This window comes from Micropterus salmoides, unplaced genomic scaffold, assembly GCF_014851395.1.
Source record: "Micropterus salmoides isolate LMB-PRFRI ecotype aquatic unplaced genomic scaffold, ASM1485139v1 Ms_hic_scaffold_21, whole genome shotgun sequence".
Taxonomy (NCBI): domain Eukaryota; kingdom Metazoa; phylum Chordata; class Actinopteri; order Centrarchiformes; family Centrarchidae; genus Micropterus; species Micropterus salmoides.
This window is the reverse complement of record NW_024041262.1, coordinates 18,869,056-18,896,375: the sequence shown is the minus strand read 5'-3', so window position 1 is coordinate 18,896,375 and position 27,320 is coordinate 18,869,056. Positions and strand designations below refer to the sequence as shown.

The 27,320-nt window shown below is 41.6% G+C and overlaps 1 protein-coding gene across 6 annotated transcripts; it reads right to left on the bottom strand.

Moving 5' to 3' along the window:
• Positions 1–356: 356 nt before the first annotated feature.
• On the bottom strand, positions 357–26,414 carry sec24c (SEC24 homolog C, COPII coat complex component). 6 transcript variants are annotated; one of them, XR_005447014.1, is made up of 25 exons: positions 24,286–24,445; positions 24,020–24,100; positions 23,170–23,296; positions 17,871–18,037; positions 16,990–17,700; positions 16,772–16,908; positions 15,792–15,860; positions 14,109–14,217; positions 13,008–13,135; positions 12,056–12,194; positions 11,846–11,961; positions 11,433–11,557; positions 10,901–11,092; positions 10,697–10,790; positions 9,416–9,532; positions 9,085–9,255; positions 8,793–8,889; positions 8,545–8,690; positions 7,923–8,061; positions 7,361–7,479; positions 6,823–7,002; positions 5,396–5,581; positions 3,148–3,237; positions 2,018–2,335; positions 357–1,929 (listed from the first exon to the last, which is right to left on the bottom strand). XR_005447014.1 is itself a non-coding variant. In XM_038735614.1 (25 exons), the coding sequence occupies exons 2-25, from the start codon at positions 24,443–24,445 to the stop codon at positions 2,195–2,197; spliced, it is 3,741 nt and encodes a 1,246-aa protein (XP_038591542.1). In that variant the 5' UTR covers positions 24,446–24,464; positions 26,249–26,414; the 3' UTR covers positions 357–2,194. The 6 variants fall into 6 exon arrangements, 4 of the variants coding, with proteins under 4 accessions (XP_038591542.1, XP_038591543.1, XP_038591544.1 ...); XR_005447015.1 differs by having other exon boundaries at positions 2,022–2,335; XM_038735614.1 differs by adding an exon at positions 26,249–26,414 and having other exon boundaries at positions 357–2,335; positions 24,286–24,464.
• Positions 26,415–27,320: the final 906 nt, after the last annotated feature.

Here is a 27,320-nt window from a genome sequence, read left to right as displayed (position 1 = left end):
ACTTGTCAGTGCTCTCTGGTGGACATTGAAAAAATACATTAAGGTAATACAGCACCATCTCTCTAGAAAGTGTTGCTGTTAGTCTGAACAATCCACAGAACACACTGTTAGCAGGAATGCAGAGTAAATCACTTCCTTTGTATGTGTGAACCAAATCTATCTGCAAGAGGAAGTGAAAAAATGTTGTGTAATTTGGAAAGTTTTTTGTAAAAACTGTCTATACAGTGGTCTAGACATCACTTTCACAGCAATAAAAATTTAACATATTTTGATGAAATTTAAAAAATATAAAAATATAATTCGCAATAAAGCTTTACCAACAGTGAGGACACAAAACCCACCAGAGAAGCACAATGTGGAGTTTAACTTTAAACAATCATTTTATTAGCAGTCCCAAGAGGCAATGAAAAAAAAAACAACAACAACAAATCAAAGAAAATTGGAACAGAAATTAAGATTACAGTCAAGACGGTGGGCCAATCAAAGCCAGGGAACATAAAGACAGAACAGAGGGCTACAGACACACACACACACACACACACACACAACACAAAAGTCACATTGTTAAAAGAGGAACAGAAAGTAATAAATGAAGAAGTCTGAATTTTAGATCATGGGTAGTGTGTGTGCGCGCGCGTGTGCATGTGTTGGCTAATCCCTCTGTTCCTTAGGAGAAATTCACCAGGACCGACACCACACACTCTCTCTGTCTCTCTCTGTCTCTCTCTGTCTCTCACACACACACACACACACACACACACACACACACACCAAAAAGCCAGACGAGGCATCTTCCTCTCCTCAGTAAAAGCCATGATTTTGTATTTGGGCTTTTTGTGATAGAGACCAACCACCAACAAACCACAGCCATTCAGCCAGGTCTTTAAAATTGTTATTTTCTATTAATTCTGTACAGATTATATATTTTATTTACACACGGAACATTGCCAATGCAGAGGCAACTCAAAATCTGCAAACATAAACTGATGTCCATTTATACGCCGTCATTCTGTGCTCATTTCTGTCTGCTGGAAAATGCTTTTGTACAACTTCGGACATCAAAATGTTTGATTAATATAAAGTCTGCTGCACTACATGTCATCCACAGAAAACAACCATGAGGAGCATTTCCCATCGTTGTGATGCTGAGATCAAAAGTTCACACCCGTCTTTGATTTCTTTCGTCTTTTATTTTGTGTCTGGCCGTCCTCTTTGCTGCATAGACTTTGAACTAATGAAAGCTTCCTCTCGTAACAGAATCGTGACAACAATTTCACATGCACATCTGGTTCATCAGTGACCAAACATCTGAGCCAGATGTTCGCAGTAAATATGGTAAAAACAACTGAAGCGGATTTAAACAAATCTGGATTATAGCGATTACTGTAATGACTGGTTACCAGTCACAGCAGCCATGTGCACCTTGATTTGCAGTTTACCTTTGGACACTAAAACCAGACTTCACATTTCAAGATACTTTCTTTAATGCTTTTTGTAGGTAAAAGATCATCAGACTCCAATTGGGGCTGTTAAACTGAGCTTAAATTCAGATGCCTACCCTAGAAAATAATGGTTAGACAGTGGGCGACTAATCCTCTCACATCTGGACACACACACACACACACACACACACACACACACACACACACACGGGGAGGGGGTACTAAGGCCATGATTAAAGGAGAGAAGAGACAGAAAGAACAGCATTTATTTAATTTCATGTATGTCTTGGTATGTAGATGTCCTTCACTCTATTGGGATTTAATCATATAAAAAGTGTTTGCTTGGGTCGTTTATGCACCCAAAGCAGCCTTTCAGTGCTAGTAATACAGACAATACACAGACTACAGTCAACATCAGCCGCCTCCGTCACTCACTCGGTTTGTTGCATACATAATTGTTCAATTGTGCACACGCGCACACACACCCCTCCCTAGTCAGTTATTTCACTCCTGCTGTGCTCTGTTAACATCAGATTCTCTCTCACCCTCTCTCTCTCTCACACACACACACACACACACACACACACACACCGAGATCTGCCAGCTGGTCTGTGATGTTCGGCTGACAGACAGCAAGGAGAGCTTTAGTTTATTAGGTTTTAAAAAAGAAAAAAAAAGATAAAGCGCTTTCTTTCAAAAGGAAGGGTGAACCGGGGATGGGATCATACAGGTGAAGGTGGGAATTTGTAAGCCTAGCTGAGAAGCTGGCGGATCTCCTTGTGCATGTGACACAAGAAATCCACATATGACGCTCCCCCGCTGGCGCTCTTGTCCTCGACCAAGAAGTGCCTGAATATCAGCTCGGTTCGGTCTTCCTGTTTCACTACCATCAGCTGCAAACATGAGGATAGACAAGTGTGAGAAAGAGAGAGCAAGCAGGAGTAGGGCCTTAATAATGTCCAAATGTGTCTGTACAATCCACTTTCAAAAACTGTAGGGCTGCATCTAACTATTATTTTCAAAATTGATTTTCTCAATAAATTTATTTTTTTGTCTAGAAATAGTCAGTAAAAAACAAACCAAAAAAATTATCACAATTTCACTTCAAGGTTACTTCTACGAATTCCTTATTTTCTCTGACTAACAGTCTACATCTACTAGAAATGATATAAAAAAAAAAAGAGAAAACTAGCAATTCTTCACATTTGGGAAGCGGACACCAGCGAAAGTTTGGCAATTTTGCTTGAAAAATGACTTAAACGATTAATCAATTATCAAAAATAGTTGCCAATTAATTCTATTGAGTTGTTTCAGATCGACCTTAGGCATCAAAATTCAGGCATTATACTATTTTTAGATAAGTTATTTCCCAATATATATTTTTACCTTGTTAAAAGTTTATACAATTTTACTTCGATAAAATGCCTGTTTGTGTGTCTTGTTTTGACACTGATGTATTTAAAAGTTAAGCATCTTTTGTAAAATAGAAAAAAGGGATTTGTAAAAAGCATGTCTATATTCTCCAAAGCAAGGTATCAATATTGACACTCAGTATTACCATACTGGCATGGATATTGAAAACATTTTTAAAAAATACCCGGCAACTTGACAGAGCAGAAAAACAAAAAAAGGGGTACAATTTGTTTTTAGCTTAAAGACATTAGAAAGGGTAATAGGAAAAAGGAAAGAAAAAGAGAAAGGTTACCTTCATGTATCGTGATCGCTGTGCTCTGAAGGAGTCAATGATCTCTCTGAGTCTCTGAGAGAAGGGGTTGTCCAGCACTGGCAGACTTGTCTGAAACCCAGAGCCATGACATTCAGAAATTATATACAACTTTGACAGTTACACTAACACAGGGCTAGTCTAATCCATTAGGCAACAACAATTCAAATATTTCTCTAAAACAAAATATACTGGGAACCACAATCCAGGAATTGTATGCAACAATAAAAATATATGTTTACTGCAATAAAATGTATTCCACTGTTATGCCTTACATCACAAAAAAAGACTCTTCACACACAAAAACTACTTTTTTCTTTCCTGAATAATACATTTGGTAGGGGTGGGAATCTCTGGGCACCTCACGATTCGATTACGATTCAGAGGGCTGCAATTCGATTATAAAACGATTATTGATTCATCTTAATGCATCACTTTTTCTATACAGGATCCCTGGATAATTACTAAGCATTTAATTTGTACATTAAAATCAAAAAGAAACATCTCCTAATTAGCTTAAAAGGACTTGTTTGCATCCCTAATTTACTTTATTAACCTCAGCTCCATGGTCCCTCATTTCTTTAACATCAGACATATAAAGTTAATTATTAGGATATAGCCTACAGTATGTGTACACAGGACAGAGCTGTACACCAGTTTAGTCTAAGCTTGTACCTGATGTTCTCAACCCTTGACTAGTAGGTTAGTTAGTAATGACATACAGCTGATAATTAATATTACTTAGTTACAAATTTAGCTTAACGTTACATAAATAAATAAATATTTTAGCGCACTTCACGGGACCCAATGACGCTTTACACATCGTTACAAAACAACAAAAAGTCATTCAGGAGTGAATGCCTTGGTAAAGAGCTGGGTTTTTAGTAGATTTGTGAAAGTGTCCAGACAGGGAGCATTTCTGTGAGGATGAGGTCCAGAGGGTGGGGGCTGTGACGCAGAAGGCTCTGTCCCCAAACTCCGGAGTCTGGGGGACAGACAGCAGGCTCTTGTCCAGGGGAGATGTTAGCTAGCGCTGACAGCCTTCACTTTTCCAGCCGTTGGGGAAACTACAGACTTGTATTAACGGTCACACTGCGACCTACGCTGCACGTTTACTACCTGACTAAAACTTATTGCTAATGTATTCCTCCGCTAACTTTCACCGTCTCGTTCTGCCACTCGCTCTCTCTCTCATTCGCTCGGACTCACACATAAGATACACAAAGAGCTGCCGAGCGTCGAGTGTCTCCATGCTCGCAGTGTGTGCGTTAAAATCATCACTTGCGCATTGATATTAATGATTGCGTGACATTTTAGTAGTGTGGTTATTCACTCTGTAGGTGTGTCAAATACAGGTGCACACCGGTCTCTCTGTTGTGTGCGCTCCGCAGACGGTCCGACGGTCCGGTCGCGGCACTTTCGTGAGTTCCGCCTTTTGCGTTCCGTCGACATTATGTTATAATTAACTTATAATAATCGATTTTTAGACATTTGTTAATCGATTTTTAGACATTTGTTAATCGATTCATAATCTTAAATCTGACAGAATTTAGTAAAAGTATCACGTTGTCATAACACAATTCAAACAATGTTAGTAATTTGTCGCCTGCACCAAATTAAGATTAATTGTAAAAACATGGCACTTATAATACAAAACTAATAAGACAGTACAGGTCAAGCAACTACATGAATTAACTCATTCATCTGAAACGCTGATGAATATTCCAGTTTATGTACATTAACTGTATATGGAAACAAGGGTTTTATATGCAGGGATATAGTTTCTAAAATGTTTGACTGCATGTCGCTGACAACTATTAGTTGGTTTAAAAAAATAAGCTGTTGCCTTCTTACTCCTTGGTATAAAGTGTGGAGAGGAATCGAATTTAATATCTTTGTTTAAATTAAATTGGACATTTAACCATGTTTACCCAACAATAGGTTAACATATAAAATAAATAAATAAAATTAATATTATATTTTGTAAAAACATTTGTTTAAAAAGATGGAAGTGAGTGCACAGAGAGAAACTGGAAACAACCTCATATACCACGCTGATGAAGGCAGGACAGCAGGAAACATCCTGCTGATTAAAGCACGGTTTATTGTGCAACTTGTTAAATTTGGATGGCGATCCCTAATGAACAAAAACTAGGCTTAAGCTGCAGGCAGTGGGTCAGACAGCTAAAATCAACAGGAAAAACATGGAAGCAGATCCGTTTTCTCTCACCATGGCCGGGTCTATCTGGCTGAAGCTCGGTGTGCCAAAGAAGTTGAGCAGCAGCTCCTGCTGAGCGCTGGCTCCCACCCACAGGAAGAGGTGGAGTCCCGTCTCCAGAAGGTAAACTCCGCCTTTAGACAGCCTCTCCTCTGAGTCCCTCACCGCTACTGGCAACGACCCGCTTTCCAACTTTGTCTGGAAAGTCAAAGAGAAGAAACAATATTAGACGACGATGTTAGTGTTGCCATCTACTGATCATACAGTGCATTTAGTCAAAAAACAAAATTTTTTATGAATTTTAATTTATGAACAGAGACTTCTCTCCTGTGTACACTGGTACAATTGGCAAATATGAGTCACCGAAGCTGTTTAAATAAAACACCACACTTGACATCCATGTGAGAAGTTAGACACAAGCACAGATCCATGAAAGGCATCATGTACCAACATCGTCTCACTGTAGCTCAAAAAAACTGAAACTTCAAATCTAGAATTAATAACAATGCATAAAAGGGTAAATGTTTGCGTCTTTTCTCTTTGTCAGAGTTTGAACACTAGAGTGTGCAAAGCCTGCAGGTTTTAGCTTTAAACATCACTATTGTAGGGGTTCAAACTGAATTGTAAAGACAAAAGCCCAGGTCCAGTGTACGGCTGTATTCAGACAGACAGCATGAAAAAGGCAGCACCCTCATTCATTTGAATGGAGCCAGTCTGTCGGTGCAGTGGGGGTGCAAATGCAGGGGGTTCCAGCAAAACAAATTGAACCTGGCTCAACTCTTGCTACAACGCAACATCACACGGCAAGGCATTGGCCAATAAAATAGATGCAAGTGTTAATTATATACTAGCAGATTACTTTGTGACGTGAACTCTGTACTTCTACTGTTTCCCTTGTTATCGTGACAAATGATAACCAAAATAACTTTCCAGAGTGCACTGCAGCGCCCTGTGCTGTTTTAAACACAGATCTGATTAAGCCTACAATGTTGCAGACTTTGCATGAGAGGATACAAACACTTTACAGCTAATGATAAAAACAGGGATGATGAAAAAGAATGTCAGGTTCTTTGTTCTATGAGTGCATGGTTATGCAGATTTCTTTTCACACACAGGCTATTATCATACTGAGTAAGCAGTTTTAACAAAACTACGTATCAAACTACGTATCAAATATGAGCCTTGCCTCTTTGATGATCACAGAAATGCACTACTATATTCCTAACAGCACTTTGAGCCCTTCCCTCCCCCTAAACTCACACACTGTCACAAAGGTGATGCTATTTTAAGTTTGTCAGGGTTCAGTGAGTGGACACTGGTCCTGGGCCAGTAAGATGGACTCAAAGTTTGAGGTTTTATCAGTTTTTTTTTTTTACTTAACCATCCAATAGGTGACGTGAGAACAGGAGACATTTGGGTTGTTGTGTGTGTGGTCTCACCAGTGGCAGCAGGCGGGGGTAGAAGAAGACGTGGCTCTCCGCAACATCCATGCAGCTGATCAGCTGCCTCAGGTAAGCCCGATCGTCCAACGAGACGTCAGCTCCTGGCAGCAGAACGTCACTCTTCAGCACACAGTTCAGATAGACCGGTAGCAGCTTCATGCACTCTGGCAGGATCAGCTGGAAAACACACAACCACACACGTAACGTTAGGGATATAAAAACCTAAAGTGATACTTAATGATACAAAGGTAACAGTTCATAACTTTATCTGAGATACGTTGGTATTTATTGTGCTCTAAATTTATTTCCTTTTCAATAAAACAGCTTTTAAAGCAATGCGAAATGGGGTCACACCCATTGTTAGTTTGTTTTTCTGTTTAATACAATGTGTTTCCATTTTAGCCACTGAACACAATATTATGTTACTCTATGTGAACTACAAGTGATCTTTGTCTAACACTAGGTAATACTAGAAGTGACAATGGAGGTGACGTCTGCTGGGTATTTATACAGTAAGCTAAAAGGTTTTCAGTACCTGACCAGCTGATGAGGGGCTCGCACAGTTCTTTCTGTAGCAGGCCAGAATCTGTGCACACTGGTTGACCAGAGTGTCTCTCACTGCCTTAGTGGGGTTGCTGAGGATGCCACGGAAAGCTGCAACACACAATAACAAACATTTATACATATAAACTGTGACAATTACTAGGAATTAATGAAATAAGTGGCCAATTGTATGATTTAATAAAACATGATCTCTGAAAGAAAATGCAGTACAACTGGCTTTTGATAAACTCTCTGCAGTTTACCATCTTTCACCTTTCTTTATCCTGTGGATGGTGAGTGAATGATGCCCTACTTCAAACTTACAAAGCTGCACACATTCATACCAACAAGCTATCAACAGCAGCTGCAGATATCTACTGGAGCAGCTGGGGTTTGCTTGATAGTATTTCTAGAAAATGTTATTCATTCCTTTCCCACTCTCACCTTATTTAGACTTTTAGAGTACAATGCTGGATGTGTACTGTATTGTACGCTCATCTCTAGCCCCCATCACCTGACACTGAAAAACAATGAAGATGATATTCTGCCCTCACCATATTTGGAGAAGAAGTTGATGATTGTGTCGGTCTCACAGTTGCGGTAGAGGTCAGCCAGCTGAGAGCAGCAGTTGACTGCCATGTTGTGGACACGGAGTCGCCTTTGGCCGCTGCAGCTGGTGTACAGCACAGCACACTACGGGGAAACAAACAAGACTTGTGTTTCCTACAAATTGACTGGCTTTGGCACAGTTGACATTTTGTTTTTAATTTTTTACATAACCATATTTACTAAATCTAGCTGTGCATGAAGCCTTCCAGCACCATTAAAACATAGAACAATACAAGTTAGTAGTGTTGCATTGTACTGCTTTAAAACAATAATCTTAATCCCAAATCACTGGGGCTTTAGTCTACATCCTGTTAGTTGTCATAATAAATGTCTAATGCGAACTAAATCTGATGCCAGATTTATTGACTTTTAATTTCAGGGGTGCCAGATTAGGTGACTGCAATCTACTACAGCACTTTGTAGGATATGAAAATCAGCAGTAATCTGACTCCTGATCACTGGTGCTTGGAAGCACTCGGATCTTAAAACTGCTGATTTGGAAACTATAAATAAAATCTGTTCCCTTCTTATGAAGGATTCTCCTTTAAAAGATTTAATTGCACACACCTGCATGAGTGCCCCCGTATCCTCACTTAGCTTGTCATCGTGTTTGAACTCGACCGTGATGGCCTTGTCACAGTCAAGGCCTGCTAGCTCAACATCTGTAGTGTTGCTCATGAAGAAGGAGCCAAAGAAGTCTGTAGCTCGGATACCTGAGGGGAGGGCGATGGCAAAGGCAGAAGACGAGGAGTCATAAAGTCAGATATCACATATCTCTCTTGTCTTTTTTGTTTTCTAGCGGGGGAATATCTCACCTGTGCTGGTTCGCACCCTCATGACGGCATCAAACCCTACTAGTTTCTGTACGTCTCGCCTCAGGTCGTTCAGGAATCGCTCCCTGTCTGCCTGAGCCTAGAATAAAGAAAACACAACCTGTGTTACACAAAAGTAACATGTTTGCATGAAGGGAGATGCTACAGCACATCATAAAACACCCTAAATCACTAAGAAAATCTCCTCGAGCAGGTTGCCTAATGATTATCCATGTGAGAAAAAACCTACAGCAGTTTCAGAATGAGAGTGAAGGAGGAGGAGAGTTGTTGTCACCTGGAAGTAGGTGTATTTGTAGACAGAACCTCCAGTGGAGACAGGAACCACCCCTAACGTTGCAACGTCCACATACTGATTGGGGAATAGGAAGAGATCCACACAACAGCCCTGGGCTACACACTCCTTAGCCAGAGTGTTATAGAAACCCACCTGGGGCTGAAACAGAGACTGAGGATGACAGGAGAGGAAGCAGAGTCAGTGTGGAGTCTTTGTGCTAATAAAAGGAACTTTCTTGCCCAAAGGCAATGACATGTACTACTAAACTCATCACTTTGTAGCATTAGAGTTGAGTGGAAAATAAAGCACAGCTTGCTGCACTGGTGTTTACCTTCTCCTTATCTGTCCCAATCAGCTTCTTGTCTTCTCTGTTCTTTAGTTTCCCAGGAGCCTCTGCGATGGGCAGAGAGGTGTGAAACACAAACAGCTTCCCTGCACAGTCTGCAGCCTGAAAGCGACACACAGCAACACACAAATCATCAGACATGTCAGCGGCACTCTACACACTTCGTGTCATGTATCCGGATGGATTAACACTGGGTCAAGATCCACTTGAGTCAACCTGTTGAGTCACATTTTAAGTTTCACAATGCGATTCTTTGAGGGCTGCTGTTCAGTTCTTGAAAGATGACAATGATATCTCAAATATAAACTTGTCACTTCAGGCGTTTTTACAACAAGAAACATCTCACACCATTATCCCTTTTTAATCCAAAATGTCCTGGGAACTTTATGCTCCAGGACATGAAATGAACGGAAAGGTGTATTTCCAGAGTTCCTAAAATCATTGCTGGCTGTGGACCTTTGTTGCATGTCATACCCTCTGTCTCCCATGTTTTTCTGTCTGCCTCCATAACATCAGCTTTCCAATAGAGCAAAAAAATAAAATAAAAAATTACACCCGCACTATTTTTCTGTTTATACAAAAAGCCACTCCGTGGGGTCAGCGGTTATATGCGTCTTGTGCACATGCATGTACACATGGTTGACATGACACAAAGTCCTGCCAATATTTTCAGAATGATCCACAGGTGGTGGTAATGTGCCAAAATACGCAACAATTTGGCAACAAAGGTACTGAGGAACAAGACTAATGCGTTCATCAAGTTTGTAAGACCTCAAGGATACACACAGTGCATTTTGGTGAGTAACAATGGATGTAAACAGAAACTCTGTTTACAGGAAAAGTCCACACAGCACCTTTGAATAAATATATTAAGACTTTCCAGACTTAGGAAACCTGAACAAATTATATGGTTACTGTGTTGGCAATGGTATATATCCTTGTGGAGAATTGAACAAATAAAGAAGTTAAAACATTTGGTTGCCTTTGTGATGTTTATTAAACAGAGTACCCAAGGGCAATTTGGAGCCTCTGGCCCAGAGGAAAGGATAACTAAGGGTTTTATTGCACTGAGATAATTGTCTACGAGGGACGTGTTCTCAGCCTTGACACTCAAGTTCTCACAGGAACAGAGTCGGCATGAGACAAAACAATTTCAGAGATTATCATTGTAGCTGAAATACTGGTAGGTACAGTGGTCACGAAGTAAATGATACATATGATTGAGAATGCACATAGGTAAAATGTATTTTCTGCTACCACAGTTACCTTGAGTGCCTCCAGTCCCGCCTGTATGACGGGTCCAAAGACTGTCTCTGTCTCCCTGGTGTCTGCAAACATGTCTGGGATCTGGTCCAGCAAACTGGAAAATCACAAACAGTGTGTCATTAAACCAGATCAATCCGTCTGTTCACACACATGTCATGCATCTGTTAATGTGTGTGTGTGTGTGTCTGGTTTATGTCTTCCCACCTCTCGATAACTAGCCGGCTCTCATTTACGTTGACCAGGAAACCATCGAGCAGGGGTACAAACATGTCCGATACGTCTGACACCACCAACATCTGGGGCTGGGCCAAACTCGATTTGACGTTGTAGAAGTGCAAAACCTTGTTGTAGGTGACAAAACCCACCCGCACCACTGAGTCAATTTCTGGGTTCTCCCTGAACACAGAGGAACAGAAACAGGAGAATGGTCAAGTTTAAATTTCCTGACATGAGCAGGAAGTGTGTTTAGTAAATCCACTTTAAAGAGGAAATGTTTTTCCTTCTTTCAATCACTCCTTTCTTTTTTTCCTTTCCATTTTGCTTCCTTCCTTTCTCTTAATCTACACTATATATTCTCATTCTTTGCTTTATCTTCCTTTATTCCTACTTGCTGCATACTTCATTTCCTCCTATCCTTACTAGCATGTTCTTAATCTATTCCATCTGTCGTTTCATCAGTCCATGCTCCTTTCCCTGCCCTCCTGTCCATCCCATGTGTATATATGTGTTTGAGTACCTGGGCAAATAGTCCAGGAGGGTCTTGAGTTCCTGGCAGACAATATTGACCATGCCACTCTTCACAGCGTTGTAGGACACATCGATCAGGAAGATGAAGGCTGGAGGCTGAGGAAGCTTGTTGTTCTGTTAAAGAGGAGCAAATGCTATATATATATATATGACGTTGTGTAAATAATGGTAACATATCAACCACACAGACTGGACCTTCATTTTTCTGATTTGCTGAATTCAGCACCAGCTTGGTGTAACAGTGTAACAAGTGTACAACAGTCAACACCAATATTTTGTATGCTATCATAGATTATATCTCTTTCTGAAAGGATTCAAATAAAATTTACATCTCCTTCTAACGAATATAATGTAAAAGGTGTGTTTCCGGCAGAAAGGAATCCTTTTTAACCCAGGACTTACTTTACAATAGTCAACAGTGGCCATGAATTCATAGCTGCCCAGCGAAAGCTCCGGCCTGTCATAGCAGTCCACCCTTTTACCAGTGTGGTCCAGATGCTGGAAGTAATATGGAGGCACTATGGGAAAAGAGCAGGTCAAATGGATAACATTAGCACAGGGAGTTCAGTTTAGAAAACAAATTTAAATACACAAACACAGACACAAACTCACCCTCTGTGACGCAGCTGCAAAACCCACACTGGAAGCGGCGACCTCCCTCTATGAACTGCATGTATGGACACATGTAGGCCTTGCAACGGTTGCAGCGGATTGGACCACTCTCGCCATGGTCCACCAGGTATGGAGGGGTCTGACAAAGAGTTGCAACAACAACAAAAAAAAAGGAGTCAGTGAACGCTTATCCAATAATCTGAATATCTGCAGCTGACAGATTTGATTCATACAATTTAACTACGAGGGTGACTTTATTTAATATCGGCACAATTATTTAAACAGAAGGGAATGTGTTTCACTCCCATATGAGTTCATATTTACACCCTCTTTTATGTAGAGTTGTTTTGCCTGCCAAAATTACGTAATGAAAAACTAGTCCAAATGGATATTGGTTGCACATGTGCATGAAACAAGGTCATGCAGCCACTCCCACCTCTGAGATTTTGAGACAGATTATCCCACTGACATTACAGGCATCCTGTTATAATAACTAAATATCAGGCATTGCCCTGAAAACTAATCTTTTTCAAAATCAGGTTAAGATCGTTCAACTGTTATGAAAATCTCAGAGGAAGATAGAGCTGCACTGTGGAACATACAGATGAAGCAAAGGAACCTTGTTGTTGGGTCAGATTAACTCTATCTAAACTCAGAGAGAGAGAGAGAGAGAGAGAGAGAGAGAGAGAGAGAGAGAGAGAGAGAGAGAGAGAGAGAGAGAGAGAGAGAGAGAGAGAGAGAGAGAGAGAGAGAGAGAGAGAGAGAGAGAGAGAGAGAGAGAGAGAGAGAGAGAGAGAGAGAGAGAGACCTGTTGGATGTATTTAAATTGACCCAGTTTATTTCTGGGAGGATAATGTGTCATGCAATAATAGCTACAGTTCAGATCTAAGTGGGGCTTACAACATTTACAATACATGGACAGAAAGTGGTAAGAGTACAGGGAATCGCTCACCTCATCTGGCGGCAGTGTAGCGAGGGGCTTGATGACGGCGGCCAGTGGCACCTGAGACTGCTTGGCCATATCAGCTGTACAAGGCATATTGTAGGCCGTGCAGCGGACAAACCTAGGACTGGCATTCCCTAAACACAGAAATGGATTCTCCATCACCATCCCAATCTCTACACGGTCAACATCCTATCCTTCTCAGATGGAACTTTCTTCAATTGTTTTGCTTTATGTTTTACTAGTAACTAGTAGGGGTGCAACGGATAAACACAACTCACAGGTTGAATCATTCCGTGGTTTTGAGTTAGAGATTTGAATCATCATCATCATCAAAAAAAAAAGGAAAGTTAGGGTTAAATAATTTCAAAATACGCTACTTTGACTGGCATGTAGTCGGATTTCTCTTTTTGTAGTCACCACTCTGTAGTATAGTTCAATGTCCCGCCCACAGCACCAACTGACTAGTTACTCATCCCGAGTATTAGCCTATCAACACCTCGTTCTTCTCTGGTGTGGAGCTGTGTATCACTTAAGGGAAGGCAGCAGATATCACTGAAGCTGAAATAAACATCACAATTGTATAATCTATTTGATTATACAATTGTGATGTTTATTTCATGTTTATTTTATGTTGATTGTTTATTATGATGACAAGCAAGCCCTGTGTCCCAGTTACACCACTAAACATGCCAAAAGTCACAGCGTATGGGATTTCACTCAATGAATGCGAAAGCAACAGCTTTTAAATCAGTCACTCTCCCCTTACCCAATCACTGAGCTTCAGAGTTAAACATAGCATGCGTCTGTCTTTTCTATCTTTTTACTGCAACTCTGCATTGCAATTTGCAGAATGATTACTTTAAAAAGAAACAGTCGTAGTAAAACTGTTTTTCACACTATGATGGCTAAACTTTGCAGTGAATCTGTGGTTCACCTTTGTGCTGAACCGTTGGGTAAAATACGATCCGTAACACCTGTAGTAACTAGTGGTGGAAGGGAGGCAAGTTTGATTTTGTGAACCAAGGACCAGGAAAGTGAATAAATAACACTTCCTCAACAACTGACAGGCTGCCAGATATGACTGTGTTCATAGGAAGTACAACCTACCTTGGTCTTTGACCTGGAAGTTGGTGGTCACAAGCGGTGGGGCTTGACCTCTGACCCCTGTGGTGAATGGCTCAGTGCTCTTAGCCCTGTCATCCTCTATTACCTGGATCTAAGACAGAGAGAGAGGGGGCACAATAAATGTCACAACTTCCATATGTATTTTACAGCATAACTACATGTAAGAGCACATGAAACATTGTCCCTGGGTGTCACAAAGTCTAAAAGAGGAACATTTAACACCCATGCAGGAGATGACTTTCCCACAACCCTGACACGCACACATCTTGAGCTACTGAACACACACTGAAAACCAACGTCTGTGGATAAATGTCATAGTCAAGCCATGACTAAAGGTGACAGATGGTACAAATTCATGCAGAAGTAGATTTAACTTAAAAAAACAAATTAAACGACACCCCCTGGAAAAAAACGACAGGATTGATCAAGGCATGCCATTAATGCAAGGAATTGTGGGTAAGACAAAACATTGCAGGCTAGCATGCAGGACGCAGAGGAGGTGGCTTTGAGGGGGCAGCTGTCTGAGCCTACGGGCTGACAAGCACTCAAGTTGTCTAAACTAAGATGGGCTGCCTCTGAGTCCTGATCAAAAATACAGAAACAGTGAGGTGGGAGACAGGCAGTAGGGATAACCAACACAGGGTTATGGGATCAAGTGCATATGATAAGTGGAGGGCCAAAATAATTACTTTTATTTCAAATAAACCTCATCACAGCCTTTAAGACACAAATGTGATTCTTATAAGAACAGGTCAACATTTTGGGAAATACCCCTATTTGCTTTCTTGCAGAGATGAGAAAATTGATTCCCAAGACCAGTGGACAGGAAACCAGCGGACACATCAGGAAGTTACTGTTCCCAGCCAAGAAATAGTCTATTACCCAAACTCATTTCTAACTCGGCAGAACCCCACCAACACCAAACACAAAATCCAAGACAGCCACGCCGTGCATCAAGAATAGTGAAAGCCGTAGAAATATACTATTATTAACACCTCCGTCTTTTGTGTCCTATTAAATCACTTAACCCACAAGTCCCCTGTCAATTTTAGACCCGCCTAAAAAGGAAGAAAAGAGCCATCTGAATGGCTGGATTGGCAGTGTAACCACTGGTAAAGTCTTTGCCACAGGGTAGAAATAAATCACTAAATAAAAAAAAGCGGTGCTTTCCCCTTCCATTTCATGTTTTAATATAGTTTAATATCAGGCCAATGTTTGTGAACAGTGCTCTATGCGAACTCCGCGGTACATAGAACAAGACGTGAATATTAATATGAGTAGATTGGTATCAATATTACTCTCAGCAAGTAAGCAAATATGCATTTTTCCCCCAAAATCAAACTACTTTCATTTTGGACTGACGGTGATATTTGGGCATTACGGCTGGAATAACACCAGACACCAAAACGTGTGATGTACAGCATCAACGTTTTGGAGAGATTCTGGTGAAACCCAGTAATAAGCAGGGATGACATGACATTAACATTTTAACATAACATACGACATAAGTCTAAGTTTTCCTTATGTCCGACAGGAGCCCATCTTTCGCATTGTGACTTTGAGGGGTTAGAAGGAAAGAAGAGGAGGTTTAAGCTGTGGGTTAGTGCAAGCCGGCAGAGAGGACAGGATGAAGCGGAGGAAAAGGCAGGCACACAGGAAACTTACTGGACTGGGGATAGCGTCTGGATCTATTCTATGTCTTGATTTCTGCACAGCCGGCATGTCAGAGGCTTGCTTTACATTCAAAAGTTTGTCCAGCAAATTGTGCAAAACAGGACAAAATAAGTAAATACAAAGAGTAAATATATAAAAAGGAGTGTGAGAAGAGAAAACTCAGCAAGACTTTGCTGAGTAGCAGGCAGCATTGCTGTTATTGAGAGAGAAACTGATCAGCAGTATAGATTAGTAGTATTGTTGACTATGACAGTCAAAAGTAGATATAGACTAATATACCAGTAGCCTGTTTGACACACATGCATGCAATAGACATAACAAATAAAAAGCCATGAAAAACTTAAGACAATAGAGATTATCCAATTATAGGTGTAACTAAGAGCAAGAGTAACTCTGAGTAAGATATTGCATAGTAAAGTCCACTGCAAACTTGAACTAAAACTGTGACTGTGATATGATATTCACAAACATATAAAACTGACTTTAGGCTAAATGCTTGGTATCATACATTCAGATAACAGAACTGGTTATACTGATACTACAATATGATAATATCATAAAAAATCCAGTTCAATGTAAAGATGATGTAATACAGAATTACTGCACAGCCCTAAGTAGTACATGCAAAAACATTTACACTAAGTGGCCACTTTATTAGGTACACCTGTACAATCTAATGCAATTCAATTCAACAACTAGTCTATTCAACAGAATATTATGAGCATCTCTGAATATAATGCACTTCAGTATAACTATATCAATTAGTGGTGTTGTGTCTCTTAATGCAAGAGAAAGACTGTATGGCAAAACGGCTGTATTGGATTACATTAGATTGTACAGGTGTACCTAATAAACTGAACAATGAGTGTACATACAACTCATTCAAGGGAACAGAGCAACAGTCAGCATGGGTGTTGTATCGTATACTAGGAAATTGGTTTAGAAAATTATGTGTGTGTGTGTTTGCTCACCGGACTAGGAATGGCATCTGGGTCGAGTCTTTTCTGGGGAGCAGGGGCCGGAGCTGGTGCAGGGGCTCCATAGTTTGGTTGGCCGGGATAAGGGCCTGCATAGCCAGGCTGAGGGCCTCTCACCTGTCCAAATGCACCTAAAGAGAACAAAAAAAATAGCTTAGTGACGAGAAAACAACAGAATCGATCTAGCTTTCACTGAGTGGCCGTCTCCTCACCATTTTGCTGAGGAGGATATCCTCCCTGCATGCCAGGCTGAGATGGAGGCTGCTGCAGGGCCCCAGGAGGGCCTGGTGGGCCTTGTGGTCCTGGAGGCAGGTGGTTGCTCTGGGCCATGGAAGTGGGTGGCATCTGAACACCAGGAGGAGGGGGACCTGAGTGATAGGGGGGTGGTTGGGATGGAGGGGGCTGCTGTTGAGGTGGCATGGGGCCTGGGTACTGGGTCGAGGAAACTGAGGTTGGAGGAGGAAAAGACCCAGGTTGAGAGGAAGGAGGGGGTGCTCTTGGCGGGAAGGAGCCCTGGGCAGGGGGCGGTGGGCCAGAGACAAAGGCAGGCTGGCTGACAGGTTGAGGTGCTGAGGAGAAGGGGGGCTGGCTTGGAGGGAAAGGTTGCTGTGGCTGGGACACAGGAGGAGCAGGAGCTTGGCTGGGTGGAGGTGCAGGACCTGAGTAGGATGAGGGAGGAAAGGTTTGCTGAGAGGAAGGAGGCGGCGGTGCAGAAGAGGTGAACTGCTGTTGGGAGGTAGGGGGAAGAGAAGAGTTGAACTGCTGTTGAGAAGGAGGTAGTGGGCCTCCATAGTACTGCTGAGAAGCTGCAGGACCACTGGGAGGTGGTGGTTGGGATGCGAGGGGAGGGGCTTGAGTGTAAGAGGGCGGAGGTGCGGCTGAGTAGGCGGTACTGGCAGGAGGCTGGGAGCTGTGAGGTGGAGCTGAGGAGAGAGTGACAGGCTGTGTGATTATCTCCAGGTGAAAAAGATTATGATACATGCATCTACATTTGTCAAAAGGAACAAATTAATGAAGACACATCAGACATCAAATCACCAATCACATAATTATTCCAGTAATTGCACGCCAGTATAAATCCATCCAAATTTACCATATCCTGGCCCTGCAGGGGTTGGCAGTCCAGAGGAGATTTGCATCCCAGTCATCTGGTTAGTGACCTGCTGCATTGCGGATGGGGCGGCGTAGTGCTGGGGATACGAGGGGTGCGGCCCTGACAGGTTCACAGCTCCCTGGTTGTATGGCTGAGACACAGCAGGCCTGGAAACAGACAAATCGTTCAGTGAGTTTACATGCACTCAAGTAACTGGGTTACTACATTAGGCTGATTTCTCAAATGTCATGTAAACACAAATTCCATAATTGGGGTTTAGGATTAGAGAAACCTGGATTCCCCGGCTAGATTTCTACTGGAGCACGCTGATTTGTTAGCCATGTATATGAGTAACTGTTTTTTGTTTTTACATGAATCAGGGTAACCCCAGGATTCTTAAGTATTTTTAATACTACCTAGGATGAAATTTAATATCAACTTCACTGCTGTATAATTCAAAATCTGTATGAATTTTAAGCCAGAGAAAATTAATAAGTTACATGAATTTAATAAAATATTTTATTATAAAACATTAATATTTGAGCACTAAACACATTTTCTGCACCAATTTATGGTAGAATTGTCTTTATTTATATAAAGTGAAACAGATGACAATTCAAACAGAATATAATGCAGTACTCAGCAGCTTATTTTTAGCTTAAGAAACTTTTTTAGGACAAAGCACATTCGTTTCTTCTATATTTAAAAAAGGCATTGCATGTTCTCTTTTTGTGCAAATAAACCTTTCAAGTATATTCTTTTTTTTTTACCATTTCTTGTTTCAAGCCATTTTTCAGAACATATTTAACAAATGCTTCAAAAAGTGATGGAGACATGTCCCCAGTATCCCCAGTGTAAATTACACCTGTGAAATGAATACAATATTTGTGCTATAAGAACTCTTAACGGGTGAAATCAAAATTACAAACAAATTGTGCAGCATGAGTTGTTACAATTAGTTACACCTTGGCTAGATAAGGTAATGTAATACAATATGCCAATTGCTTCAGTGATTATTCATCCTGTTCGTTTTTTGCATCTTAAAGCTGTTTGAAATATAGTCCAAAGAAGGTTAAAGTCAAGGGCAACTGGACTTGGTTGAACACTTCTTGAGTTCTGACTGACTGGTAGGGAAACAAATGGTGCTTTCAGACCAAATGTGAAGCGAACATTCTGGACGGTGAGTTTACATATAAAGTCAACGCAGAGCCGCGTAGAGCCACAATTTCACGTCGGGTGACGCAAAGGGGGTGGTGCCTGGCAACGCAAAAGCGAAGCGAAGGCAATGCGAAGGAATTCGCATGACGCTGAGTCGCGATAGCCTATCAACGTTGAGATTGTCCGTACGTCACCGACGGCTTCAGAGCGTTGTATGGAGAGGGCCAGGCAGAGTGGGAGATGGAAAATCTGGTGGCTGTCAAAGAGCTGCTAAACTTGGGAGAGAGGAGCAGGGAGCAGAGCTCCAGCTTTTGGACAAAAAACACCCGTAGTCGGACCTGAGGCCAAGACTGAACGACCATCGTTGGCATCCTCACCTGAGGCCAATAGGTTACGTTTGTTAAGTCTCCTGGGAAGTGATGAAAGGACAGCATTGTAAGTGGGGGATAAGTGGTGGCGTAGAACCTCTCCTCTGTTCAGCGACGGCTTCTCAACCCGGGTGTAGACGGCTTCCTTGACACCCCTTTCAAACAATAAAAAATGTCTAAAATGTGCACCTGGTGGTCCTCAAACGAGCGTCCTCTGTCCTTCAGATGTAAGTAAACTGCAGAGTCTTGACCTGAGGAGTTGGCCCTTCTGTGTTGAGCCATGCGTTTGTGTAGCACTTGTTTAGTCTCCCCAATATACAGGTCTACAGCACAGCAGTCTATAGCATACACTAGATTGCTTCTCTTGTGCTTGAGGGTGCGGTCTTTGGGGTGTACCAGCATCTGTCTTAGCGTGTTCGTGAGTTTAAAAAACACAGGGATGTTGTGTTTGTTGAAAATCCTCTGAGTTTCTCTGATACTCAAGACACATATGGAATCACAATGTTGTTGTGTTTGACCTTCTTTTCCTCATCCCCTGTAGTTTTGTTCTTCCTGGATCTTATGGCCGTTTCCACAAAGGTCCATTTAGTCAAGTCAAGTTTATTTATAAAGCACATTTAAAAACAACCAGAGTTGACCAAAGTGCTGGACAAGTTATACAGTAGACATAGTAAGACATAAAAATTAAAACCAGATAAATAAAACAGACCAAACAATTAATGGCATACAGCAATAAGAGAGAAACAACACAGTTAAATACAAAAGAGATCAATAAAAACATGAGCACTGCTGCCTCTAAACGCCAAAGAATAGAGATTAACAGCACCTTATCGACTCTATATTTGACTGGTAACCAGTGAAGAGCAGCCAATATTGGGGACAATCTAGCAGCTGCATTTTGAACAAGCTGCAAGCGTGATAAAGATGAATGACAGATGCCAGGGTACAAGGAATTGCAGTAATTGATTCGGGAGGATATAAAAACATGCAAGACAGTTTCTGGGTCATTTACAGAGAGAATAGGTTTAAGTTTAGCTATGGTCCTTAAATGAAAAAAAGCTACCTTTAACAACAGAGTTTATATGTTTGTTGAATTTTAATGCTGAGTCAAAGATAACCCCTAAATTCATAGCAAAGGATTTTACATTAATGGACAGGGGGACCAGATTTTTTGATAATTCCTCAATTAAGTTAGGGGAACCAAATAATATTATTTCTTCTTTCAGAGGTAAGTGCAGCTGTGTATCATCAGCATAGCAGTGGTATAATACATTATGTTTACGGAGAATGGAGCCCAAGGGGAGCATATGCAAAGAAAGTAAGATTGGCCCCAGGATTGAACCTTGGAGGTACACTGCATTTAATTGCTGCTAAAGAAGAGGAAATGTTACCAATGTTAACAGAAAAGGTTCTGTCTTTCAAGTAAGATTGAAAACACTAATACCAACTCCTTGCTGGAAGCAATCCAGGAGGATATCATGATCAACGGTTTCAAAAGCCACGCTGAGGTCAAGCAAGAGTAAAATAGCACAATTTCCAGTATCACCAAACAGCAACAAATCATTTAGCAGTGCAGTTTCTGTGATGTACCCTGAAGCCAGACTGAAAGTTATCGAGCACATTGTTTTCAGCTAAAAAAGAGGAGAGTCGAGAAAGAACGACCTTCTCCAATATTTTGGACATAAAAGATAATTTAGAAATGGGCCTAAAGTTATTAAAATCCATGGGGTCAAGATTGGGATCAAGTGTATGTCCATGTTCATGTGTAGGACCAGTAACCCACTGAGAGAGATTAAATGAGTCCACACGTTGCAGAAACTGGCTAACCAATGGCTTTGAAGGGCAACAGACATGAATGTTAAAATCCCCAAGGATTAAAATGTTATCAAAGTTAGGCACAAACAATGATAGAAAGCTAGGGGTATCCACAGGCTGTAAGTGCCCCCTTCAGGTGTTTCTGTTCCTTCCCTCTGGCTTGGGTGGTCGTGATGGATATTTCACAAGTACGGACCAGGTATCGGACCAAGCAGCATTGAACACACAGGGTGCAGATGTTGGTTTCGGCTGTTTGATAGGCTGGGGCATTAACAAGCCCGCAAGCGGATCGTGGGTGGAAAAATACGGGAAAAAGACGAGTTCTGTGAGTTTTAGGCGACTTTATAAAATGCACTGCTGATGGAGAAAGTAGAGTAGAAGGGGAGAGACAGAGAGAGGCAGGGCAAGCCGGTGTGTTTACCTGAGGTGTAGGCCTCTTGTGTGTGTGTGTGTCTGAGTGTGGGGAGAAGAGAATTCTGAGGAATGTGTGAAGCATATTTAAAATATTATAATAATAATGTTTGTGGTGATTAAAACCTGCTTTCACATGGCGGTATAATGTGAAAGATTTAGATTTTTTTGTCGGGGGGCGGGGTTTTACAATCACGATGACTGCTCAATGTGTAGTGACGTCTGTCAACCATCGCCATAGTCTTATGGCATAGTCTATTGGCCCAAACCTATTTTGCATCCTCTAGCCGTTGAAGAAAAGACCATTTTCAGAGCTGAACATTTGAATATTTGTAAAATTCAAAACACATTCACAGTGCAAGGGAAGACTCCGCTCTGTCTGTCTTCTCACTACAACGTCAGTGTTTACAACTTCAATGAGAGGATGGAGCAGAATCATCCTTCTGGTCATGAAAAGAGGCCGGGAAAATCAATCAGGAAAACTTGTGTTCTCTCCTAGTTTGAAGTCAGCAATAGTAACGTAACAGTAACGTTAGTTGTTGTGCTAGCTTGCAGTGCGTCTCTCTCTAGCCTGTCCTGCTAACGTTAGCTGGGCAGCACATCTCTTGGTCTGTCTGCATCCTTCTTGCATGTCAGCCGCTTTAAGGGCTGTGTTATGTGATTTTTTACATTTCAAACATCCACAAAAATCTATTTGTTAGGCTTGATAAACGCCAACAGTGTTTATAAACTGCAGCTCGGAAAAGATAACATCGTACAAACTTTCCAGCAGCAACCTCTGTGCAGAACAGTCTAGACAGTATATGGGCGTCATCATTTTATAATAATATAACAAGACAATGATTATCTAGTCTCTCATTCAAGGTTTAGTCAAAACTCTGGACTAACGCAAGATAGAAAGTAATGAATTGACCTTACAAAATATTGAATCTAAAATGAAAAAGATTGACTGAAATAATTACCAGGCAGCAGAGACAAAGCTCAGTGTAATACTTTATTTTCTTCTACAAATTCAAATCTATGTTAATGTGAGGTAGAAGGGCCCGTCTGCAGAGTTTTGCTTAGGGCCCTGGGGAGTTGCATGTTGATTAAGTGGTGTCCTAAATTTTGTGCTGGTGCTCCTAGTGGAAAAAGTGAATTCCTTTTTAATAAAACTTAGTATCATGTGCTATTACAATTCATAATCTGTCTCTTATAACACATCATATTGAGTGTGATTTTGAATGATATGCTTTGGTTGGCTTGCTCCAGTGTTCTTGGCGGAGCAATAAGTCATGAGGTTTTAGACAATTTCAGTGCAGTTTTTTGCCATTTTTAAATGTATTCTGTTAATTGCTTGAATGAGCTGAAAGATGCAGAATTCTTGTAACCTGCCAGTGGAAAGTGGACACACCTCAAGTAGGAAAATACATTTTTAAGCACCAATAAAAATATAATCCTAGAGTGAATTCAAAACATTTAAAAGTTACATTGTGCTTTAAAAAAAAGCAGCGTTTCATAAATGCCCACGCCTAAATACACAATAATAACAATCAACATGTAATTACCTGGGTGGTGCCTGTGTCACAGGTGGGGGTCCATTCTGCATGTCCCCTTGACTGTGACTAAACTGATTATATGGTTGAGGTGCTGAGACTGGAGGGGCTCCAGAGACGGGAGGACCCCTGGCAGGTCCTGAAAAGCAGGGACAAAACATTACACACATCCCTGCAAAAAGCATAATCATCCCTGCGAAAACTGAATTCATTCCGATATCAATCTTTCTAACATGACAATATTAGCGCAAGCTAAACATGACTATATGCCACTGTCGCACCTAAACACATTTGTAGAACTTATTGATTACATTCCCTGATTTTGCCTCTGGGGTTAGGAGCACAGACTGCATACTGAAAGCAGCTGGGTAGCAAAGAGTTCGTGCTAAGGGGTCAGTTAAGGGATCAATGTTGTGATCAAGGTTGAAAACACCAGACATCTGCCAATGTTAAGATGTTGCTGGTAAGTCAGTAAAATATAGCTACTAAACTTTTCGGTCGACAAATGTGTTTTTAGGGTTTAATTGTGCAGTCATGACAGTATGAGAATCTTTGTTAATAAAAAATTGATGTCCACACAGAAAACATGACTCTTAAATAACAACACAATGTGTGATAAATCTACCTTACATAATAAAAGCATAATTCACATTTCAAGGTAATACAAATGTCTGGTAATATAAAGGTTAGTAACAGGTTTGCTGCAAGGCTTAACAGTCACTGGTGTTAATGCAGACTCAAAAGATCTTTTTCTTTTCTTTTTCATGGAAGTGAGAATAATGCCAGTAGGTACGGAGAAGATTTGATGAATGCAGAGCATGTGGAGTGTGAAATGAGCAAGAAAAAGAGAGGAGGCAGTTACCTAAGTCAAGAGGAGAGGAGAGGTCAGAGACTGGGTTGGCAGCCACAGCCTTAGAGGGAAAGCTTGTGAAAGGAGAAAAACCTGCAATACAAGAGGAATAGAAGGCAAATACAGAGAGATGTAGGGAAACGCTTAAAGCAACTTGAACAAATGAGAGGGCAGTCGAGATTTTGATTAGTATGCATAGGCACAGGGTTCTTCTCATACATACATGAACAATCACACTCAACTCACTCACTCAAACTTGTTCAGAAGAAGACGTTTACCTTGTGGTGGAGCCCCGGGCTGGTAGGCTGAAGCAGGGCCGTTGTAGGGTGCGTAGGGTGCAGGGTATCCCCCATCCAGGGGTGCGTAGCCGGGCTGGCCGTAGCCAGGCTGGGGCTGGCCATATGGAGAGGCCATTGGAGTGTGCTGGTTTACATTCATCCTCAGTTCATCACTAAATCTGGATGAGATTGTGAGACAATTATAAACAATTACACAGTATCATGATTTAACACTACACTTGTTTATCCTGTTTCCAGGCTCTGAACAGAGATTTCACCACAAGGATGTGTGGAGTGTAAGAGCCAGTGAGACAGAAACACTATTGGGCTGCTGTGACAATGTTGGCTCCTGAGCCTGAAGGGCCGGCCTTTCTCTCCAGAAGCTGCCCACACAGCACTCCTCGCTCAATGAGGAAAATGTGGACAACAGAGAGAACCTCAAAAAACAAAAACAAATGATCTCAGAAATAATGTTTACTTCCAAATCTCTCTTTTAAGAAGAAGAGGCAACAGTCTTTTACATTTTTAACTAAAAACAGACAAAGAGAATTGAAGGCCGTCCTAAGCAGACATACTGAGTTTGTCTCCATATTGCACCCGAACTAATGAACACCTTGAGTTCTACAAGTTCTTACACTTTGATACAAGTCAGACATTCATGACATTAATATTTGCTGTTTCAGTGACACCTTTATTAGCTTTTTATGTTTGCTGTGGCCACACCCACTACTTGCATCTTAGTCACTAACATTTAGGTTTACACCCACTGGCTGAGCAACAATAAATGCTTCACATGGGGGAAGAAAATGCATACTAAGACAAGGTGCCCACACTGAAATCAACACTACTTAAACTTACACACAAGCAAGTCAAATCATTTGAAGCAAAACAGACACAAACCTAGTAACTAATACTCTCTCAGCTATGAGGGTAAGAATAAATGCCTGATACAGTTAAGATGGTGTGTAATGTCTACAAGGGAATGTAATTACAGGCCCTTACAGTCGAGTCAATGAGCTGATCCCCTAAAGGTAGCGGGGCAGTCAACTTTATGAGCATGATTACTCCTGGACACATGTCAACGTCAACCTTGCTCACAGAAGTGCACGGGTATAGGTTGTTTATTCGTTTGACTTCTGCAGACTGGCCTTACCTAACGTTATATGATGGAGTGACGAGTATCATCTAACAGACAAACACGAGCTAAACGAGCGCGGCCTTTGAATAATTCAGCAGTGCAGGTGCCACAACGAGAAATACAATCGGGAGCCGTACAGCTATTTAGTATGTCGGGCCTGCCGAGTGACCCACATCTGCTCTCCTGGCTAGATCGCACAATTAAGGAAATAGGTTAGCAATTTCGCGAGATACCACAAAACCTATTTTAAAACTCGCAAAGAAACGTAATCTTTGAGAGTAAGAAACATGTGACAGGAAAGTCAAACGCCAGCTTCGTGTGGGTGAAGTGTGACAACAGCAAAGCCGAGCTTAGCAGTGTGCTAACGGGAATAACCTCAGTGCCGTATTACGATCAGCTCAACAGCTAGCTTAACGTTACATTAGCAAGTCTACATGTCAACCAAACTCTCCACACACAGACCCTGAGTAACACATAAACGTTATATGGCCAACTGTTACGAGTCTAACCAGCGGGACGAAACGGCAAACAACACCTTTGATTAAACAAACTTCCAACTCGTGAGGGCTGACTTAGCTTGCTAACGTTAGCAACCAGTTTGAATCATGATGACAGCAGTCGTGGTTGAATCAGCTGTGACCAAATCGCCACAAACCGGGGGGAGCAAATGTTAGCCTACCAGCTAAGCTAGTGACCGCCAGGTATTTCGTTTGCTAATGCTAGCCCTAGTAGCTAGCATTAGCAAACGAACCAAAAGCCAAGCTCCCCCTGTCAAGCCGGGCAGCTCCCCTGTCACACACTAACTGCTTTCAAATCGAAACATACCTCCGAAGTGTTGTAAATAGTAAGGCTATCCTCTGTTCGGGACAAACTGTAAAACCCGGGGGCCGATAAACTATGAAGCCAATGTCGTCCCGGGGTGTTTCTCACTAATCCCTTCTTGGAGTCAGAAGCGGACATTCAGCGGAACTGCTGCAGCGCTGTGCCACGTCCACATCCGGCCTGCGCCGAGCGACTTCCTCCGCATTCTTCTCTACTGCAACCAAGAGCATATCTCTAGTGCTGAAAGAGGCCCAGGTTTACTATATTAAAAATTATTAACATATTTTGTGTTTTTTGTTAGAATTACACAGGGGTGTGTGTTACCCTTTAGGGCGTCTTGCTCCCGTATACGTCTTGCACAGGTATAACTTTATTGGCGCTTTGAAGTTTCCCTTAGGCTATATGGCGATCCTCCCAGTCCATCCATCATCAACCGCTTATCCTGCATTCCTCCCAGTCATCGATCATATATTTATAATGTGTCAAGAGGTAGCCATCTGAATTGGGTCAGCACCAAATGTGAGCCAGACTTGGCTACGTTTGGGGATGCAATCTGGGCTGAGAAAAAGCTCCAGTTAGTGGGACTTGGGCCAAAGTTGGACCCAGGTCCCTTTGCAATCAGGTCCAATTTGGAATAATCTTAGTGGGGCTATTCATAACAAAGCTGGCATGAGTTTCATTAGGTGATCAGATTTAAGCTGCTATTGGGCCGAATCATTTTGGCTACCTAAATTCTGTAATCCTCTGCTTTTCTTCAGCAGGATCAGAGGTGTTGAAGCTAATGTGCAGCAGCCAGCAGGCTTACCAACATTGAACCTGCCCCTCATTTGCTGGACTAATTTTCTAATGCTTTTTGCCTTATTACTAACAAAGTGAAGCAGAAGGACTAAAAAAAAATTTCCCAGGAGGTCATGGAGCACAAATCCCTCTAGTACTCACTCTGAAGCTGTTAAACTGTACAGACAGTAAATTGACAGAAATTCCTAAAATATGTCCTCCTCACACCCCTCTTTTGTGCTTTAAGGTCGGGGTGCTGTGGGTCGATGGAGACAAATCTGTGAGCCGTGGCTGCTGG

Coding starts and splice junctions, on each gene's coding strand:
- sec24c (XM_038735614.1), bottom strand. CDS start 24,445: ATGAATGTAAACCAGCACACTCCAATGGCCTCTCCATATGGCCAGCCC. Junction 23,297..24,019: donor CTCCTCTCCTCTTGACTTAG/GTAACTGCCTCC, acceptor CCTGCTTTTCAG/GACCTGCCAGGGGTCCTCCC. Junction 12,195..13,007: donor CTACACTGCCGCCAGATGAG/GTGAGCGATTCC, acceptor ACTCTTTGTCAG/ACCCCTCCATACCTGGTGGA.